Source organism: Botrytis sinoallii (genome assembly GCF_014898435.1).
Source record: "Botrytis sinoallii strain Bc 23 chromosome Unknown BSIN_028, whole genome shotgun sequence".
Lineage (NCBI taxonomy): Eukaryota > Fungi > Ascomycota > Leotiomycetes > Helotiales > Sclerotiniaceae > Botrytis > Botrytis sinoallii.
The window spans coordinates 21979-43007 of record NW_024066055.1 but is presented as its reverse complement, the minus strand read 5'-3'; the positions used below and the strand labels follow the sequence as shown (position 1 = coordinate 43007).

The window sequence follows — 21029 nt, the reverse complement described above, 5'->3', positions numbered from 1 at the left end:
GGATTTAGTGTTATACTGGAAAAATGATCAGTTAGAAATGGTTGCAAAATACATCAATGACAATTATATTATTCGATAACCATTTATTCAATAAATATATATAGTGGATACAGATTCAGAAACAAAAGAGATTGATATGAATAACAATAAAGCTGAGATTATACATCAACGCTTAGATCATTTCAATTATAACTAGATGAATAAACTAAAGAAAGCTTTAAATAGATTGTATTATATTAAAAGAAAAAAAAGTGCTGGTCGAAAAGCTTGCAAGCCTTGTTTTGTAGAGAGGATAAATGAGTATTTCAATAAACATATAGCTATCCGTATATCTACAAAACTATAACACTTGTATATGAATCTATCAGGGATTCAAGAACCTTCTGAAAATGAAAACAGATACTTTATTGTAATTGTTGATAATGTAATAAAAAGAATTTGACTTAGATTCATAAAAGATAAATCTGCAGAGACTGTTATATCTATATTGATGGATTTTATTAATTAGATTGAGAAAGAGTTCAATTATAAGGTTGCTATCATTAGAATAGATAACGGAAAAGATGAATTTGGGATATTCTTTCAAATAGAGATTGGAAAAAGAGAATTGATATTCGAACCCTTACTTTTTGAAAAGTATTTTATGAATAGAGTAGCCAAAAAGAAGATTTAAAATATTAGTATTATAACGAGATTACTGTTAAGCGAATCAGATATCAAGTTTAGTATATAGAAACTCACCATCAAATATATTATATATTTAAAAAACAGATTATTTATTAAAATATTACTCTTTAAAAAGATAAGAATGCTCTCTATATTGATAATGCTATATAAGGTTATATACAGCAAACAGCCTGACTTTAAAAAGCTCAGAATATTTGGTTGTAAAGTGTAGGCTAGGAACCCTTAGCAATCAGACCTGATAACTAAGAAATTCGAATCTAGAATACTCAAAGAAGAGTATATTATAATTAGAATGAATAGAAATAATATCTATCGCCTTCTCAATCTTTATATCAAAACTATTACTAGAACAATAGATACTAACTTCAATAAATACAGATATTCATTTAAAGAATTCAAAAAAGAGAGTATTTCAGAATTGCCCAGAATAGAGAGGAAAAGGAAACCTCATTTATATAACAAGCAAAAGACTACAAAAAGAAAGATGCAATTAATAGTATAAGAAGATATATAAGAAAATGTATATATTAATAAGCAAAAAAAAGTTCAGATTTAAAATGAATAAGAGAAAACTTAGATTTATTTTTCATGAATATTACAATAGTAATAACTATAGGGAACTGGATATCCAATACAAAATATATAAGTATTTCTATCTTCAAAACAAAGAGTATAAGTAGTTATAAAGATTCTAAGAATTAGGCCTGTTCTGATAGCTATTTTAGTCCGAGATGCTCTAAATGAAAGTTATAAGAAATAACTAAAAAAGATTTTTAATAATCAGATTGTTTAATATATAATTATACTATATACTATCTCCACATACTCTAAAGATCTTTCAGTTAATAATTATAATTCAATACTTGAGGAATCAATAAAATTCGAAAATATTATACAAGAGGATACCCAAGTATAAATAGAAACAATCAAAAATGAATTATAGAATCTCAAGGATAATAATATCTTTGAAATTATAAATAAAACTGTACTCGTAGGCCGAAAGCTATTAAGTAATAAATATATTTTGAGAAATAAATTAAATCGTTTTAATAAATTAATTAAAAGAAAAGTAAGATTAGTAATTAAGGAGTATCTTTAAGAATATGGAATAGACTACCAAAAGACTTTTGTCAATATAATAAGATACTCGATATTGTATACTTTATTAGCAAAAGCTATAGCAAAAGATTTAGAGATTGATAATATAGATATTGATATTGTTTTCTTGAATAGTAAACTAACAGATATAGAAATCCTTATAGAAATATCAGAATTTTTTAAAGAAATTTTTTTTGAAATCAAATTCAAAAGCAAATCATATTTCAAACTGAAAAAGTCATTTTATAATCTAAAACAAACACTAAGAGTTTAGTGAATTGTAATTCGAAAATTCTTTAAAGAGATTGGATTTGAAAAATCGATAGCAAATCCAAATCTCTTTATAGAAAAGAGAGTGTATATCCTATTATATATAGATAATCTGCTGATAATAGGAAATCGTATCAATGTGAATTTGATGAAAAAGATAATCGGAAGTCGATGGAAATACAAAGACTTAAGCGAAACCAATATGTTTCTAGGCATTTAAATAGAATAATATCGATAAAATTGATTATTTAAGATATACCAATCAAATTATATAAAAAAAATCTTGTAAAGATTTAGGATCGACCTTATTGATACAAAAAATTTGCTTTTATCTCTTGATACAGCTATACGAAATACAAATGAAAATGAACTTTTTTATTAAGACAATATAATATTATATCTTTAGATTATTGATAATACTATCTATCTCTCAAACTACACTCGATTTAATATAATATATGCTATTAGCCAGCTTGCTCATATTATATATACACCAGAGAAAAGTCATCTAGTATTTACGAAATATTTGTTTCAATATCTTATTGATATATATTTAGTAGATATAGTCTATTCAAATCAATTAAATATATTTGTATACAAATATTAAGCTTATATAGATTCGATTTGGGGATTTACAGCCAACAGGAAATCTGTTCAAAAAATAGCTTTTATCAGATATAAAGGAGCTATAGTATGGTCTTTAACGAAACAAAAATCGATATCTTTTTATACAATAAAAATTGAGATTATAACAACAAATGAAAATACAAAAAAATTAGTTTAAATAGAAAAGCTAATAAAAGATTTAGAAGAACATTTTAAGGAAAAGCCCTTTATCCCAACTTTATACTACAACAACATTAATAGAATTAATTGGATACAAAAGAATAAGTTTTCATAATAAAGCAAAGCATATTAATATTCGATAGCATTACATTCGAAAAGACATGGTTGACACCAAAAAACTATATATTATATGAATTCCAGAAACTAAACAAATAGCCGATATCCTTATAAAACAGCTTATATACCCTGGCTTTATAATTTATAAAAAAAGTCTAGGATTGAATTTGGAATACTGAATACAAATATATCAAAGAGAATTAATAATTACATTTAGTCAAATCAGTCATCTTGATCGATTTAGTTGATTTAAACCAAATTAACCAAATTAATCAAATTAACCAAATTAATCAAATTAATCAAATTAACCAAATTGATCAAATTGATAAAAATCACCAAATACACCTATTTCAACAATTTCATCAGATTCATCAGATTCACTATATTCATCAGATCTATCGAATTTATCAAAAATTATCCAAATTGATCGAATTAATCAATTTATTATGAATTGACCAAATTGACCAAATTGACTATTTTAAGAAAACCATATAGAATAACAGATAAGCTAGAGGTCTGTTCACATAAGATTGGATTTGGATCGTTTACTATACTAAAAAGATAACCCTACAATCCAAAAATAACGAATTCGAAGTAATCCATTAATATACACACAAAAAAGATTTTATAAAAACAGATTGATATTCGAATTACTAAATGAATTGAATCCGATCTGATATGAACAAAGAAAACAGAATTCAGATAAAGAATACTCTTATACTGCAATATGATATTAAATTGTAAAATTATCGAACTCTATTGGAGATATAAATATTATAAACAATTCTGGAATATTAGTACTATCGCAAAAGTTAATAAGGCTCTTCACAAATATATATATATAAAGAGTTTATATAATTTAGATAGTAGATTCCTATTATAAAAAGGATATTGGAAATCACATATGTAGTACATATATAGTACATACACACCACTATAAAACTCCTTCTTTGAACTTCCCGGATATATAGATCTGATATATATATTTCAATATATCACTCCTTATGCATAACTTGCTGTCTATTTCTAACAAATTTATCAGGAATTATATAGGAATGGTTATAAATGTTATATAGTATATTCTAAACTTTTTATTTTAAAATAATAAGTAAAAAGAGGTTAGATTTTATATATATTTATTAATAATAAGAAACTAGTAATATTATTATTAGTAACCCTAAGGAGAATAATTAAAAAAAAAGTTATATAATCGGATAAGAGCTTTTTTGAATTGGAAAAGAATAATAGGGTTTGGATTATTAAAAGGATTAATGAAAAGAAATATTCCTTGTATATTAAATCGATATATCGATTAGAAAGGGTATCAATAATGATTTGGGATATAATCAACTAGAATTATAAATTCCTATTAGTTTTTTTAGAAAAGAAATTAGAGACTAAAAGCATTAGCAGTTCAGTATATTATAATCAAGTACTTAAACTTATTGTTTTTCTATTATTTAATAAATTAAGCCCTTCTGTTAGAAAAGGTGCTTATACCGCATATCACGCTATGCTGTATCGGGATTAGCCTGCATGTGACTCCGTCGAGTCCATATATATATATTGTATCGTTATATAGAACTTAATAATATTAAGGCTTTTCCACTAACTTATATATGATCTTCTAATAGGTTATGAGCCTGGGTTTGTATAGCACTAGGATTAGTCTTCCGGAATCACTTGATTAAAGCTACAACAGATAATAACTACTTCATCAAATCCGAAGATTGTTGTTTTCATAAATATAATTCAATCCTAAAGATATTTAGGTGGTATTTAGTCCAATACAATTGAGCAATTGGGGGAGCGCGATTCCACTCGACAAATGAATCTGGTTTCGATACTATCATAAAATTCTGGTATCCTATATAATATTATAAAATATATAATACTATCACAATGGAAATTGTAATGAATATTCAAATGCATAGTATCAAAGCGATTCAGCCTGCAAGATTGAAGATAATGAAGATTGTAATAAATACTTAGATGCACAGCATCACAACAATCCAATCTACAGGGTTAAAGATAATGGAAACTATACGAAATATTCAGGTATACAGTACTACAGCGATCCAATCTACAGGGTTGAAGATGATGGAAATTATATAAAATACTTAGATGTATAACACTATAGTGATCTAACCTATAGGGTTGAAGAGGGTAATGAAGTTCTAGCAGATGATTGCTATTTATTCTTATCTTCTTTCGACAATTCGAGAATCTCAGTTACAATATGATTTCCTCGATCTATTTTCGATTTTTCTCTTTTCGATCCCCATAAGCCCTATATCAATGGTAATGATGTGATATAAGCAATCGGCAGTGCTTTACGAATTAATCAAACTTTATATAGTTGAGGGTTACCTATAGAAAACCTTGAAGTTGAGAATACTTTAAATATAGTTTATAGGGAAACTACGAAACCTATTTGATTTAATAAAGATTTTTCTTTGTCTCAAAAATTTTCTTGCTATCCTCTCCCTATTTCTTCGACAATTTTCCGATTATCTATATCTACAATCTGATGAGTGTAATGATTATTGAATTATTGTTTTTATTTAATACCAGTTTTTATGGAATTTAATTTGTTTTGCTCACTAGTTCTGCTATTTTACAATATCTCAGCTCTCAATCTCATCTCCTTTCGATTTCGATATTCTTTCACTTACTTATAGTTCGTATAATATATTCTGTTTTGACAGATCAGTGTATATTACTAAGCATAGATCGATTGTCTTTCTTTTCGATTATTGTTTTCATACGATTTCGACTTCGATCTTCTTTGTCGATAATAGCTATACTGGCAATCAAGAGGGAGAGAGAGTATATAGGGAGCCGGAGGGTCTATAGGGATCCGAAGGCATTAAGTATAAAGAGCCGGAGATCCTAAAGGGAATTGGAGGCAATCCGAAATCATATATAGAGAAGGAGCGAATGATTATAGTAATAAGAGAATACATATTACTATACTTGGGGGAACATTTTGATATTCCATTATATAGGAGATAGTCCTATTATCTTTTATACTTCTTATAATAGAAACCAGCAAAATCAAGGTAATCAAGAGTATCATTATTAATCTTGTATTCCCTTTTGAATATATCCAAAAAGGAGAGGAAGAGTTGTAGGATATACTTTATAAAGAAGCGCTCTGACATTCCACTATATAGGAGAGGTGTATAATATCTTCTATACTCTTATAAAGGAAAGCAAGAATCAAGAAATCCTATATAATCAGGATAATTATATAGGAAACTGTATCCCAGTTTTTCTACTAAAAGGGAAGAGTTATAAAGATATAGGCTTTATAGGTCAATAGATATTGTACCACCAGTATGATTTTTATACCCTTAGAGAAGCATTTATATTAGATATTGGGTAATTCTAGAGGAGATGATTTTCTTTAAAAATTAGTGAAAACATTAATGTCTGGAAAAGATATTATTAATAATTAATACCTTCATTATCAATCACTTACTAATTCCAAAACACTTCCTAACAGCTTTTGAGATTTGACTTACTAATTCCAAAGTATTTCTTGAAGACTATTGAGATTAACACTATAACCTCAAAGCACTTTCCAATATACTCTGAAATCAACTCGCTAGCTTCAGAATACTTATTAGCGCCTTTCGAGATTTATTAAATAAGAGCAATCGGATACTGTATATACATCTTTACAATATAGATTATACTATTTAGTTTGATTGAGATTAACTATAGCATCAATTTACAATATAGCTTTCATAACCTTCCTATAGCTTTCGATAAGCTATATAGCTTCAGATATGCAATATTAGTATAGAGAAATGTTAGAAAAGATGCTTATATTGTATATCACACTATACTATATCAGGATTAGCCTGCATGTGACTCCGTCGAGTCCACACATATATATCGTATCGTTATGTAGAACTTAATAATATTAAGGCTTTTCCACCAACTTATATATGATCTTCTAACACCTTCTTTTATTTTTATAAAAAATGATTCGAAGATTCATTTTGGATATATTCGATTAGTTCGATTAGAATATAGTATATAAGGCTTCAATTAGTTTTCCTTTTTACTAGATTTCAATTTAATTGAAAAGGTATAGTAGTGAATAAAAAAGAAACTAAAAAAGCTATTATTTGTATCTACTTCTATTTATAAATTGAGATGTAAGCTGATAATATTTTGGGAGAGGGTAGATTTGATGAATTTTCGGGTATATATTGAGAAATTAGTGTACAAATTAAAGAATATGATTCAAGTTATAGAATTATTTATTATTTATTAATATATTGTTCAATTTTCAATAATAAATAATATGATATTGAATAAATATTAAATTTAATATAAAGTGATTGAAAAATGAGGGGGGTGCTATAAGCAGGGGCCAGAACTCTTACATAATGTGACGGAGGAGGATGAAAACAAACGAAAAGATGGAGAAGTTCTCGATGAATTGAATGCTTGAGAAATGAATGAATGAAAAAAGAAGAATAAAACTTGTGACGGCGGCAAAATGTATGAAGGTAACGATAAATTTGAAAGACATCAATATGGTAAGCTGGACAATGATCTTCCGGCTCTCCTCCCATATCCGTTGAAGCTTTTGAACTGTAACGGATCAAATACCATAAGTAGATAGATATGACCAAATATCTACCACCTGACAGAAGCTTGTCAAAAACAATTCCATAACTCAAGATTCACTAATCTAAAGGAAGATGTTTATGTACCTGGATCCCAAAAAGCTCTCCTGACCACGCAGTGCGAAATGGTAAATCTCACCATCATCCATTTTGATGTTTACTCTCTCCATACCCTTCAAATACCACGTGTGCCTTGTCTACACATTCTTCTTACATTTCTCACGGGACTACCACGTCGTATAAATATCTCTCCTCTCTTTACAACGTGTACAAGCAATCTCCAAACGGCACTTCAGAAAGAGAATGACGTGGCACTTTTGGCCAATGAAAGTTTTGCTTCGGTGATGAGATGGAGATATAACGCGAATTTCAAGCCGAGAGGATAAAAGCACTTGGTTTGTTGTTCTTGAGGGTTGTGTATAGAATTGAGAGATGGTAAGGACGGTAGTAATATAGAATATAGCAATTGATATAGAAGTGATAGGAGCGACGAGTTATTAGGAACCCGACATCAAATATGCTTAAACAACAATATCAACTTTCATCTGCCTCGTTCTCCCCCAACCCCCTCGGAAGTCTGTCCTCATACAACTAATCCGCTGATCTCTCTACAAACACATCTATCAAGCAAAAACCAGTCGGTACTCTCAATATCAATCCCATGTAGCAGCGGGAAATGTAGATTACACCCCCATTCCCGAGAAAGAAGAAAAGAGAAAAGAGAAGAGAGAGGAATACAATGTTTTATAATCCTCTCTTCGCGAGGAGTTCCCCAAGCCACTACCTTTCTACTGGAAAGGCCATGTATGCTCCAGCAAAGGACCTCTAAATCGATTCTGACCGGGTCGAAGTAGATGTCATTCAATCAAGATTGCAAGATCCATGAATCCAGCAAATGCACCATCTCCTCATGGAAGGAGAAGGAAATCCCTGAATCGAGATTCTCTTAGACAAGTTTCGATGTGTAATCCCTCCCTAGTCGCACTCGCTTCTATCAAACCACAGCAGATAAAACATTCTCCCTATCCCCTGACTTCCTCGCTATAAGAACGACACAAGAGAAACTGTTCCAAATTTAGTGATAGATCCCCAATATATTTTCTACAAGCTGGGCTCTCTTTTTCTCAACCTGTTTGTCACATTCTCTTCCCTCTTTCCTCCTCTCTCGTTCTTCCGACTCTAACATAACATACAAACATACAGTGATATTGAATACATGAAAACAGCAACAAAGTGATAGTAACGGTGCCATACAGTGGTAAAGAGTCACAATTTATAAGTAATCATCACAACAACAATACTGAAAACCCCAAGTACTAATGCCATCTTTCCACGACCACCATTTCCATCACCATTTCCAAGCCCACTCAAAGACTCCCAAGCCCATCCCCAAAAAACCACCCACCATCCTCCCATCACATTTCCATAAATCCTTAACAGTCTTCCCCATTCACGAACCCATTTCAAATCATCAAATACTCACTGACAGTTCTTTAAAAAAAAAAAAAATAAACCATCTGCACTAGCACTAGCACTGGCATTAACATTAGCAGCCCACAACAATCTACAACAAAGAGAAATGTGAGAAGCTATCTCCACTCTTACCTCTTTTCACTGAATCGGCATCACTCTCTCCCTCTCTTCAATAAATTAGCATCACTCTCCCTCTCCCTTCACCGACACGAGGACACCATAATAATCAGACTCGGCAACAATGAACTGCACTGCACAAAACCACAAACGTCTATAAAATCATCGATTGTATTGCTCATCAACCCCAGCAAGCACCCAAGAAACTTTTTTTACCCTACGACTCATATGTACTGTACAAAGGTTCTCTCTTCACCCTATGATTTTTCGACACCATTAAAAAAACATTCCTCTCCTCCATCCTCCAAAACCTGCTCTAACCAAAATTTCTCATTCGAGGAAGTTCGCTTATAAGAGTCTCCACTCGTGTCTTGTACTGAAAAAAATAGATGCTATATCCATTTCCTTCCTACCTTTTATTATCTCTCCCCGGCAAAAACAAGTCAATTGACCTGCTCCAAATGCCACATCGCAATTCTCGCACCAATCATTAAGGCTCAAGTCAATCGACTGTATATGTATGTACGTTTCACTCCCAATTCGTCCCAAAATGCCATTTGCAATGCCAGAGAAGAACCAAGTCAAGTTAAAAGGTACATGAAAAGCGAGTATCTTATTCGTTTTACGAGAGATACGTAACAAAAGAAATATTAAAAGAAGTCTAATGAGAGTGACCATCATGGTCTGAATGGTCATGTTGAGGCTCTACTGCCTGTGTCGAACAACATCCCTTTCCCTTGCAATTATCGATACATTCGAGTAAACATGAATCATCATCCTCCATCCCACATTTGGTTTGAACTTGACCATCTAATCCGACCGAACCATTAAAGATATGGTCATGATCTTTGTCAAGACAAAATTCGGGTTGAAGAGTTGCGCTGTGGATACCGTGGCCGTGTAAGCATTCTCGAATCTCCTTTGCCAATTGCATGTATTTTTCCCCGCCATCTTCTCCTATTGGGAAGGCAACTTGTATATGCATGGATGCAACAAGTTGGGAGTCACTAAGTTGCCAAATGTGGACATGATGACAACCCTTCACAGCGTCAAAGTTTTCGATATCTTCTTTGATAAGTGCGACATCAATCGAATCTGGTGTAGCTTGTAGTAGAATTTGAGCAGTAGCCTTGGTCAATGGAATGCAAGATCGAAGAATAATAATGGTAATGAAGAGTGATACAGCAGGATCAGCATATAAACGACCAGGCCAGTTAGTCAACCAGATAATCAAAGCAGTGACAATAACTCCAACATTTCCAAGAGCATCACCAATAACGTGAAGAATCATAGCATTCATTCCCATATCATCATGATTGTGGCCATGACCACCAGACTTCTTCTTGGATTTATTGTTGTGATTATGCGCCGCATGCTTAGATTGACGGCTCGAATGATGTTCGTGATGATGGCCTGCGTCGTCGTGATCATGGCTATGAGCATGAGTATCTGCGTGGTGGTCATGATTGTGTGAAAGGAGAGGACTATTTTCAGTCGGTGCTGGTCCAGATCTGGCATGGGTGTCGTCATCTGGTTCACTGGAATCCTCGCTTTCAATTCCATCTAATTGTGTTTTGCTTGCAGCGATGATATCTTGTCGGAAACTTGCCGGGTGAATGCTTAGGTTATCCAAACTAGAGAATTGGGACTTGCTCGTTCGTCTTCGATGAGAGTATTGCTTGGAACTTCTGCTTGGCGATCTAGTCATGATACTGCTGCAATCGCGAGCTGTCGAAGCATCTTCATCGGGTTTGGTAAATTGTACTTGTCGTTTGGCGGCAGCTTTTGCTACAACAGCTTCGGGAAAAACTTCGCCCGCATTTCCACTTCCTTCGTCAACCTCATCTCTATAAGTTTCGTAGTTGCTTTCGTGGGCATGACTATGACCATGCGCATGTCCTTCTTCCGCATCGGCGATTTCGTCGTGAGAATGTCCATCCCCTGGGCCATGAGAATGACCATGTCCACCTAATACGAAGAATCCAGCCAGATTCGATGCCAATCCCAACGATCCAACAACAAGTATAAGTTTTGGCTCACTAATCTCAGGTGGGTCGAAGAAACGTCCGACGGCTTCGAGAACAATGGATACGCAAAGCGCAATAAGGAAGACGGCGTTGAAAAAGGCGCCAAGGATTTCTGCTCTTAAAAACTACATAAGTTGTTAGTTTCCAGCCTTGGTAATGTAGCTTTCCGTTCGGCAAAGGTTGGGGTATATTGTGCGACGACTTACTCCGAAAGAATATTTATCCGTGGTATTTCTTCGCGCAGCTTTAACAGCCCACAGTCCAACCGCGAGAGAGATAATATCGTTCAGCTATGTAAATGTTAGTCTTCATACACTTCGTACCTTTTTCTCGGCTACTCACCATGTGAAAGGCATCTGCCATTAATGCCAATGATCCAACCCATAAACCAACGCCCAATTCTACGATGAAAAAGACGGCATCGATCAATAGCATGACCGAAATGCGTGTTGACTTTGACCACGCCATCTTTGAAGGATTTAAAGAGTGCGAACTCTTTTCTCTCTGTCTGTCTCTTTACCAGTGTGTTGTTGGGAGAAAGAAAGGACGGGAGAAAAGAGTGGGCGTATTTATTGAAGAAGTATGGATGTATTTGTAATCGTACAGCGTGAAGAGCTGGAGTTGGAATGAAAGGTGGCGTGGTACCCGATGATTTCGAGATGACGCCCCTCTCTCTTCAATACCTAGGTATCTTGTGGAGGTTATGATTGTTCTTGTGTCTCGCGATTTTTTTGTTTTTGAGATTTCTTGCTTGCCTGCTTGCGATTTCGGATCCTTACCAAGCCAAGCCGCTATCAAATGATTATGATTATGATTTTGTTTTTCAAGTAGTATGGGACAAGACAAGGTAAAGGTAATGTATTATTACGCAATTTATCTAATGCGTATCTAATGCGTGTTCCGTACCCAATAGTGCGGTTAATGCTGATCAATGAATACCAGCAGCTGTAATGAAATTTGGTATAAAAGAAAAAGGGGGAAATACGGTATGAATAATAGATTGGGATGGAGAATCGATATGGGATGGTCTGAATAAAAAGAGAAAAGAAAGATATCAAAAGAGTAAGTAAATCAATAAAAGTAACTACCTCGGCTCGAGTCTAGAGAGATCAATTGGGAACAGAAGAAAAGAAAATTTGTCAGAGAAGTCAGAAAAGTCAGAATTAGAAAAAAGTATAATTAATGATGTAAAACTTGAGTGAAGAGTCTGAAGACTCACTGCCTCAGTACTTTGCAGTATGAGTATATACCAGGACTAGGTACATACATATCTGGAGCAGGTACGGGCGTACACAGATCGCCGCCAAGATAAGAGACAATGGAGAACATCATTGGATGTCAACAAATGTCCATAACAACGTTTGGGTGCGAAATGCATGTGATAGGAGATCACGTGATCGTGAGATATCTTCCCGGTCTTGCATGTTTGTTGTTATGTGATGATAGTGGTGATGATAGCGGTGATGTTGGTGGTGATGACAGTGGCTGTTATTAGAGACTCATCGCATTTGTTTCCATAGCATAGTCGTAGGTTGAAATGTATCCAATCCAATCATGACTTGATTGTTCTGGCAAAACAATTGGAGTGAGCCGTAAGACAACAACAAAATATTACTCAAAGCATCTGCAATGTATCAAGAGCAATCCAATAGTCACGCACTTACTTGTTGGCAAGGTAGGTTTAATACATTTATAAGTCAAAGTGCCGTGAGAGCTGTCAGGTTTCTATTCGGTATTATGGTTCGCTACTTCTTCCCTTGCATAAACAACTTTAGAAAAGGAACGCCGTGCCGAAAACACTGCTCATCCGGATGCAGATATTCCCATCACAACCTCCGGGCATATTATAAATGTTTCACAGCTGGTGCTATTTGGCTACATATGCAGATTGAAATTATCCATCAATAATTTCCCATGAACAGTTTCCCATGTGCAATAGCATAGCATCAACTTTATGCTCATCTAACCCCCGTTATTCGGCACTTAGTGCCTAAGAGCAAAATCAGCCATGCTTCTCTCCTCCCCATATAGTTCAAGCACGTGCAATAGCGGGATGTTCTTGGCTGTTAATATACACCTCCCCGATTCCCCCGATACAGCGAAGTCAGATGGGCAGACTTATAATGATTTGCTCCAAGGAAATATTAGTCCGGAGAGTCCGAAGTAGAGGTCATTTATCCATCACATTTCGATGGTCCAGAGGTCAGCGAATGAACATGGCCACTTAATCAGACTTCAAATATTCCTTTATGATGTCCACAACAATCAAGAGCACAAGGAACGCTAGGAAAATCTAAGTCTAGTCAGTAACGCTCACTCAACGACAATACGCTTGAAGTTTACTCACAAAGAAGAATCCAACCCCGATGATAATGATTTCAAATCCTCCTGAAAGAGCTTTACCTCTCACAATAGCATTCTGATGTCTCCAACTTCTGATACTTCCTACCAATAACGTTGTTATTGCAGCACCTTGACATATACACGCCAGAGGTTTCCCAAGTACGAAGAACCCTATCAATGGATTTGGTGTGGGGGAATGCTGTAATCGGCTGGATATATATCAGTAAAATGATCGCGGTATGATTAAGCTGTATAGAAAACATACAATAGTTGTGCAACTGATACGCCTAGCATTGACAAGGCTAGTGAGGTTCTGAGATATGCTAAGAAAGTGCGTTCGAGAGCTGATAGAATTAGCCAATAAGTTCGTCTACAAAACGCTAAACGGGGAACATGTAGAGCAAACGATTATTTCTATACGGAAGCAAGAACTACTGAGTAAAGATGGTACAGAATGCCAAGGCTCAAGAAAAGAATTCTGACAGAAAACTTGATGTAGAGAGGACTGGAAGCAGATGGATGAAAATAAACTCCCAACTGATAGAAGTATTTCGGCCCTGGACGCCGGATTCTACAATAGGTAATATACCTTGTCATTGATAGACCGTGTGAACCATATTGAGAAAACGGATAAAAGGATACATACCGAGATGATCTCTACATGCAACATGGTCAACGGTCACACTGATTTGGTGTCTCCAAAACTTCGAGACATTAAAGACCAATTGACCAATACATCCATTGGGTGCTGTACTACCAGGACCCAATGCATGAGTAGATGAGGCGTGTGTATAATTCTGCCTGATGTGTTCCAATTCCGAAAGTTCAGTAGATTCCCATTGATCTCTTTCTCGTGAGGATAATTCGGGTGGGTCTTCGGGTTCTCCAATAGATTGATGTTGGTTTGATGTTTCAGCCATTATACTCGGAAGGCGTAAATGCAAGATGATATGCAGATATTAGAACAATTTATGGTAGTTACCTAAGTTTCACGAACTGTAGAGATCTTGCATAGGTGGAAAATAGACAGATTTAAAGAGGAAAGTTTCAGATTTGAAGATAGGATTACAGGTAGTTGATATTATACCTGAGTATTACTGTTAGTTGTAACTGAGTAAGTAATCCTGAAGCTGAGAAATAAAGCAAACTTTTTTCACTCCTGTCTTTCCGATGAGAGTACAAGTATCACTTGAGATGAAGTTTGAGGTGTAAAAGAGTATGTAAAAGTACGCTTCAAGATAACAATTGATAATGCCATCGCGGTGTGAGAGACATGATTCGGATTATCTGAAGCGGGCGAATTTCCGAGGAGTCCGAATACGTAATGAGAATGGATTTTCACTCCACTACGGCGCTAATTGAGAAGTAGTGTCACGTGATTTCCTTCTCAATGCTTCTAGAACTTATCCATAACTGGTTAGTCCAAGCGTTTGCCCGAGTATTCTCTCCACGTTGTTGTTGATTCAACTTCTTACGCTCGCACAGCCTCGACGTCGGCATATAAAATTCAGACAACAAAGCTACCATAACATTGAGATCTACGCAGAACTTATCCGTCGTGAGTATCAATACATTTCCGAGTGGTCAATATAATTTTCGGATCGTATCTATACATCCCCAAATCTACGATCGTGCTTATGGTACAAACGAAAGCTCATTGGAGGCGAGTCCGGGCCGCATGTCCGCTTTACAGATGCAGACGCATCTCAACAGAGTATTCATCGCCATGAGCTTTTCGAAGAAAGACGTGACAATACCACCTAAGTGAATACACTACATTACCTAGGCGAGATCTCTGCAGATTGCCTCCTGATATTCATTTCAAGCTGAAATTTTGGCGAGGATGGGTAGTATTTGCTCGAGTTGATAGAATCTCTTTACTGTTTTCTTTCTCCACCATGATTTCCTTCATTCTGCCAGTATAGCAAGGTGATTTCCGTTAGTGTCTCTCACGAAAACCATTGGAACAGCTCGTCTTACCTTCCTAAACTGTAAGAAAATCGCTGAGCCGGTCCGTTCATACCGTTGTTGCTATTGGATTGCCGATTATTTCTTGCCCAAGACTGAGCAAAATTATCATTGATCTGATAGAAGCTTATTCTCACAAGGACCATTCGCACCAGCAATCCCTTGCAAGGTGTGCAGGGTTGTAAGAATAGCACCAGCCTGTAGCAACCATTGTACCGAATCTAAATTGAATTCTATTTCAGCCATTTTCATGCATGGGACAAGTGTATCCATGTTATATTCGTAATATTTTATAACGTCTTATCTGATTCCCTGTGCGGTGCATGGGAAACTCATCCGCAGGGCACCGGCTATGAGGAATATTAATTGAAACCAGCTGATCGGGTGTCGGTTTCTGGGAAGATTGATACCGAGTTGATATGCAACGTTGGTTGCTTCTCGCGTACTACTCTAGCATTGAGCTCTATAAGACATCTCTTGGTTCCATTTCCATCTAGTCATTCTAACTCTTCTTTGATATCCGGAGGATTCATTGTTCATTAGACACGCGGCGCAACTTCTCTGCCTCGCCGCACGCTAGCATCAATCAATTCTTCATTCATTCGTTGATATCCCGAGAGCACTTTACTACACAATTTTCCGTTTTCATAAATCCCCTTCAATCGTTTAACTGAAACGCCAAAATGGCAGAATCACCAGAAAGTCAGATCTCGGATCCTATATTTGACAGGTTCGAAGAAGGGTCGGATATCCTTTCGAGTAGAGACACAATTGCAACACCAGATTCTGAAATCTCCCCTCCCGAAAGTCCTTTGGAAAAGCACGCTATACTTGATCCTCGAACAAAATCTCGTCAGTTGGCTGCGTCCTTGTCGCTCGAAGAGCAGGTAAAGTTCCTTTGTTTTGTTAACTGCACCCTACTGATGAACTTCTCAGGTCTCTCTACTAGTGGCTGCAGATTTCTGGAGATCAAAATCAATTCCTTCCAAAGGCATACCAGCATTCAAGACATCCGATGGCCCAAATGGTAAATATTCATGTTCTCCTAAGCATCCATAATCCCTCACATTCGTCCGTACAACACAATATTTCTTCATTCTTTCATCTCACATTAGTACTAACACCAACTATAGGTGCTCGTGGAGCCATTTTCAAGGCTGGAACAAAGGTTTGCTCGAATTACCTCAACTAAGAGGAACTTTCTAACATATCCAGGCCGCCTTGTTTCCATGCGGTATATCGCTAGCAGCAACATGGAACACCGATCTTATTCACGAAGTTGGACAACACCTCGCAGATGAAACGAAAGCTCGATCTGCTCAGGTTTTATTGGCACCTACAGTCTGTTTACATCGCGGACCCTTAGGGGGAAGAAACTTTGAATCTTTCTCAGAAGATCCTTATCTGACGGGAAAACTCGCCATCGCTTATATCAAGGGGTTGCAGGAGAAGGGTATCGCTGCAACAATAAAACGTAAAAACTATTCCTCTCTGTTCCTCTATATGGTTTCGTCACGTGCATTTGGCTGACTGTGTACATAGATTTTGTTGCTAATGAACAAGAGACCTTCAGATTAACTATTGATTCTGTTGTGCAAGAAAGGCCTCTGCGAGAGTTATACTTACGACCTTTCGAGATGGCCATTCGGGAAGCTAATCCTTGGGCTGTCATGTCCTCCTATAATTTGATCAATGGCGTTCATGCAGATTGTAATTTCCACACGCTGAGGGAAATCTTAAGGGAAGAGTGGAGCTATGATGGGTAATATTGTCTCCAAACTTTATGGCATACAAGTATACTCACAAAATCTAGTTTGGTTATGTCCGATTGGGGTGGAACAAACTCAATTGCGGAATCCATCGAAGCAGGTTGCGACATAGAAATGCCAGTCTCAACAAAATGGCGTGGCGAAAAGGCGATCGAAGCAATCAAAAATGGTGAATTAAGCCGAAAAGCCGTCGAGAAAGCCGCTGCAAACGTACTATATCTCGTTGAGAGGACAAAAGGAACAGATATGACACCCGAAGCCCCCGAAGCTGAGGACAATAGAGAAGAAACTAGAAATTTGATTCGTCAGGCTGGGGTAGAAGGATTGACCCTACTGAAAAACGAGAATAACATCCTACCAATAAAATCCTCTCAAACAAAGGTTGCAGTCATAGGACCAAATGCCAATCGCGCGATTGCTGGTGGTGGAGGTAGTGCTAGTTTGAATCCTTACTACAACACCATCCCCCTTGATAGCATCAAAGCAATCCCTGGAATAGATGTCACTTACGCCTTAGGTTGTCACACCTACAAATGGCTTCCTCTGGCCGCAGACTACTGTACCACTTCCACTGGCGCCCAAGGCGTAACTCTCGAATTTCACATTGGCGATAGATTCGAAGGAACTCCTCGAATAATCCAACACCGCACCAACACAGATCTCTTCCTTTGGGATTCGGTTCCAGAAGAAGTAAATCCCATCTGGTCCGTCCGTGCAAAAACCATCCTGACACCTACCACCACCGGCTTACATACCCTCTCCTTCTCAAGTGTCGGTCCTGGAAGACTTCTTGTAAATGGAGATGTCAAAGTCGATTTGTGGAATTGGACGGATTTGGGTGAAGCTATGTTCTCAGGGTCAAAAGACATTCTCTTTGATATCTATCTCGAAGCCAACGTTCCAGTACAATTGGTCGCTGAAACAACAAATGAAATTCGACCATTGTCCAAACAAGCACAAGTCAATCAAACCCATGCAACGGGCGGCTGCCGTATTGGTTACAAAGAAGCCGATGCTGAGAATTATTTGCAAAAAGCTATTGATGCGGCAAAGTCCTCCGATGTGGCGATTGTAATCGTAGGATTGGATGCGGAGTGGGAAAGTGAGGGTTATGATCGTCAAACTATGGATTTACCGAGTGATGGAAGTCAAGATCGATTAATTGATGCAATTGTGGAGGCGAACCCAAATACAATTGTGGTCAATCAATCCGGAAGCCCTGTAACGATGCCTTGGGCGAAGAAGGTTCCAGCCATTTTACAAGCGTGGTATCAGGGGCAAGAAGCCGGCAATGTATTGGCTGATGTCCTTTTCGGATTCGAAAATCCTAGTGGAAAACTACCTGTAAGTTTTATATCCATTCGACACATTGCATCTTTCTTTTTAGTGTCTGTTCCTTCCCCCATACCCAAAACTTCTTCTAATCACTCCCCTATATAGACAACCTTCCCAGTCCGCCTCTCAGATAACCCAACCTACCACACCTGGCCCGGCGAAAACCTCCGTTCCCTCTATGGCGAAGGTCTCTACATCGGTTATCGACATTATGACCATCTGTCTCTTCCCCCTCTTTTCCCTTTCGGTCACGGTCTCTCTTACACGACATTTTCTTACTCCACTCCTACGCTCTCCTCCCAAACACTCTCTTCCTCAAATCAAGATAAAATCACCCTAAGTCTCAACATCAAAAACACGGGATCTAGAAAAGGAAAGGAAATAGTACAACTTTATATCCATGATAAGAAGAGCAGCTTAGTTCGACCGGAAAAGGAACTGAAAGGGTTCGCGAAGGTAGAGCTTGAAGCTGGAGAAGAAAAAAGTGTGGATATTGTAATTGATAAATACGCATTGGGATACTGGGATGAATCGTTGAGACATGGGAAAGGGCTGTGGATTGCGGAGGAGGGCGAGTTTGAGGCTTGGGTTGGCGCTAGTGCGGAAGATATCAGGTATGTGGAACATTTGTTTGCTCTTGTCGTTGTTTGGATATTTTTTGAGTACGTGTGCTAATCATCTTCTATTTATTTGTAGACAAAAAACTTCATTCGAAGTCAAGGAGTCTTTTACTTGGATTTTTTAATTGGGTCGGATAGGATGGGGAGAGATACTGGGGGAGCGTGACAGAAGAGAAAGGAAGGAGAGAGGAAGTCGATCGACGGAAGGATATCTACATACAGTAGAATCACTGGGGAAGAAACCGGAAGAGAGCAAAGGCGGAAGCGTCAGGACTGGAAAGGAATTTCTTCATACTTTATTCCCAGGTTTTATGCATGCAATAATAGCGCATACTGATTCAATCGGCATTTCTTTCAAACCCAATTCAATTAATGACTGACGCTACGCATTTCTCATTGACTGTGTTTCTTTAAATGTTCCTGTTTGTTACTTGCTTGCTTGCACTGTCTACCTCCATAGTCATATCTATATCTCACAGTTCATAGTCAATAGTTCACACAATAAGTATCCATCCATAAGCATAGGTACACAGAAATTCATTAACCATTGCTCGATCGAATGCATCCAACCTGAAAACTTGACATATGAAAGCTTGAATAAATACCTTGCTAGCCTGCGCTACTAGTACCACCACTGCTATATCTCTGAATATTGTCCTTCATTCTCTTCAAGATGTTCCGTGCGAGGGAATTTTTTCTTCGACGATTCTCACCATTCCTTCCGTAAGTCTCAATTCTTCTCCTTGCTTTTTAAATAATAGCTCGAGAGCTGTTATCGGCAAGTCCGTTGCACTTATAATCATTTTGATTAACTCTTCTGTGGCGTCCATATTTGCTTCCCGCTCCCCAAGTAATTGTATCATTATATCTCTATTCAAGGTCGAATACGAGCTTTCATTCCTCCTGGTACCTCGATGCCTAGATATTGCTTTCATGACCTCTGGTGTGACATTGATATCTGCTCCTCGCATATAAAGTAATACCGCGATAATTGCTCTCCCACAATATATGTTCCCAATTGCCGCAATCACGATTTCCTCTGTAATGACTATATTCGCCCCTTGATTTACTAGTAATTGTCCAACGATTGTATCACCCTGCGTATATTCCCTATTGCAGTGATCATGATTTCCTTGCAATGAATATATCCGCCCCTTGTCGTGCAAATAACTCTCTAATAATCGTTTCCCCATGGTATGTATTCCCCGCTGCTGCGATCATAGTCTCCTCTGTAATGACTATATTCGCCCTTGTTTTGCTAGTAATTGTCCAACAATTGTATCACCTTGGCGTATATTCCCTATTGCAGTGATCATGATTTCCTCTGTAATGACTAACCGATATCCCTACATCTTGCACAACCCTGTATCTTGTACACTTTACTTCTTTTTATATCAATATTTTAAATTCAATTATAATTAACAAATTATTATAATTTTTTAAAATTTATAAAATAAATAAAATGATATATATTCTTTATTATAAGTTAATTAAAATATTAAATATATTAATATGTAAATTTAAATCTTAATTTTAAAAATAATTTTATAAGACTCTTTATATTGATTTATTTAATATTATAAATAAAAAAGAATATTTATTTTTTTAAAATCATAAATTCTAATATATTTCAATATATATAATTAAGAAAAGTAATTTTTTGAATTAATATTTTTTCTAATAGAAATCAATTATAAATCGATAATTTTATAATGTTTTAAAAAGATCTTAATTATATTTTGATATTTATATATTAATTATAATTAAAAAGTA

At 36.1% G+C, this 21029-nt stretch overlaps 3 protein-coding genes across 3 annotated transcripts; 1 reads left to right on the top strand and 2 right to left on the bottom strand.

The window, feature by feature from the left end:
• Positions 1-9855: 9855 nt before the first annotated feature.
• On the bottom strand, positions 9856-11689 carry EAF02_010867 (uncharacterized protein; the record flags this gene model as incomplete). The annotated part of the gene is made up of 3 exons (XM_038906915.1): positions 9856-11346; positions 11428-11511; positions 11564-11689. 3 exons carry the CDS (start codon positions 11687-11689, stop codon positions 9856-9858), a joined length of 1701 nt encoding a protein of 566 aa, XP_038753205.1.
• A 1756-nt stretch (positions 11690-13445) lies between these two features.
• On the bottom strand, positions 13446-14484 carry EAF02_010866 (uncharacterized protein; the record flags this gene model as incomplete). The annotated part of the gene is made up of 4 exons (XM_038906914.1): positions 13446-13514; positions 13569-13773; positions 13830-13908; positions 14211-14484. 4 exons carry the CDS (start codon positions 14482-14484, stop codon positions 13446-13448), a joined length of 627 nt encoding a protein of 208 aa, XP_038753204.1.
• A 1731-nt stretch (positions 14485-16215) lies between these two features.
• Positions 16216-19381, top strand: EAF02_010865 (uncharacterized protein; the record flags this gene model as incomplete). Its single annotated transcript, XM_038906913.1, has 8 exons — positions 16216-16419; positions 16469-16559; positions 16666-16700; positions 16748-17006; positions 17075-17294; positions 17346-18645; positions 18742-19250; positions 19333-19381. The coding sequence occupies 8 exons, from the start codon at positions 16216-16218 to the stop codon at positions 19379-19381; spliced, it is 2667 nt and encodes an 888-aa protein (XP_038753203.1).
• Positions 19382-21029: the final 1648 nt, after the last annotated feature.